Source organism: Cryptosporidium hominis (assembly GCF_000006425.1).
Source record: "Cryptosporidium hominis TU502 chromosome 7 CHRO017027, whole genome shotgun sequence".
Lineage (NCBI taxonomy): Eukaryota > Apicomplexa > Conoidasida > Eucoccidiorida > Cryptosporidiidae > Cryptosporidium > Cryptosporidium hominis.
This window is the reverse complement of record NW_666610.1, coordinates 1-1,659: the sequence shown is the minus strand read 5'-3', so window position 1 is coordinate 1,659 and position 1,659 is coordinate 1. Positions and strand designations below refer to the sequence as shown.

General features: G+C 23.3%; 1 protein-coding gene across 1 annotated transcript; it reads right to left on the bottom strand.

Moving 5' to 3' along the window:
- Positions 1 to 758: 758 nt before the first annotated feature.
- Chro.70107 (normocyte binding protein 2a) lies at positions 759 to 1,634 on the bottom strand. Its single annotated transcript, XM_659952.1, has 1 exon — positions 759 to 1,634. One exon carries the CDS (start codon positions 1,632 to 1,634, stop codon positions 759 to 761), a length of 876 nt encoding a protein of 291 aa, XP_665044.1.
- Between the last annotated feature and the right edge of the window lie 25 nt (positions 1,635 to 1,659).

Sequence of the window (1,659 nt, the reverse complement as noted above, 5' to 3'; positions counted from 1 at the left end):
GGAGCCATTTTTTAACCTTAAGTAAAGTATGTAACATAGCGTAAATAAGGTCAATTATAACGCCTTTCTTGGTTTAAATTACAACATTTCCCATCAGTATATAATTCTGGGAAGATTGCAGTGATCAATAGAAATTAAGAGAGATGGGATGTTTCAATCTTCTAGAATATGAATATATTCAAGGATATTTGAATCACTATTTAAAAGTTTGATTGTACGTATTGTATCTTCAAGAATAATTTGTATTTCATTTAAAATAGTTATAGTATCAGTCTTTTCTAATCTTGAAATCTTCTCTAATAAGAAATTCTGTATTAATGGGATCTTGAAAACTATTCCATATCCATCATGTATATTTTCTTGACTACTATAGAAACTCATAATTTTTGAAAAGATTAATTTATTAAATTGATCTTTTTGTCTTTCTTCTCCTTGTGTTTTAACAACTTTGAGAATTAAATCTATAATATACCAATTTTTGATCCATAACTTCAACTTTGATCTCAAATCTTCTTTTTCATTTTCTTCACTTTCTGATTCTGTACCGGTATCCATATTCTCATCTAATACATGAAGATCTTTTTGAGTTTTTGATCTATATTTGAATGAATTTTTGAATTCTTTACTAGAAATCATAATATCTAAAAGATATTGTATTGTATTAAATATATTAGATTCTTGTTTTACTTGATCATGATTATTAATTGAAGAAGATCTAAAATCTATAGAAATTTTAAGCTTCTTATCTAAAGATTCTTTTAAAATAATACCCAAAGANTCGATCTATTACTTATTAATAATGAATAGAATCTTTTTCTTAAATTCTTTAAAACTTCAAAACCTGAATCTTTAGATAAATCCCAATGAACAATAAGATATTTCTTCATACTATCATCTTCAATAATACTTTGAATTAATTGATCAATATCTTTTTGGATAGTCTTAATAACATATTCCTCATTATCATAATGTTGAAAATCTTTATCAAATCTTATTGAATTGATTAAATACTCTTTTTCTAATTTATCAATTCTGGATTTAAGTTTTTCATTAATTTCAAGATCTGTCTCGTTATTTTTTAGTACGGTACCGAGTTTTTTTAAAATTTTTTTATTCATTAAAGTTTTAATTAAAATTAAGCTATCAAATAATTCAAGTAAATCTTGAGATTCATTTGATTTTATTTCGGTATTTAATAAAGTTTTATTTAAAAAATAAATGATAGTTTTTGTCATTAATATAAGATTATCAAGAATAACTTTTCTTGTTTCAAATCCATGATTATTATGATCATGATCTTCAAATTTCATTAAGATTTCCATTTCATTTTGAACATTAAGAAGTAAATCCTTATAAACATTTGTTCTTGTATCAAATAATTGATTCTTCAAAAGATGTTTAATTAATTGTTCAAGATCTTCAGATTGAGAGTCTTGGTTCATATTTAGATAATATCTAATGATCATGAAAATTCCTTGACTCTTTTTAAATCTTTGTATGTTTTGACAATAAATAACATCGTTATGAAGTTTCTCCATAAAATTAAGTATCTCATGTATTTGATTAAATTTATTTGTCTCAACAATCTCTTTAATTTGTTCACTTATTAAGATCTTGAATAAGATACCTTTCATTCTTTCTTTACTAGAGTGATCAAAA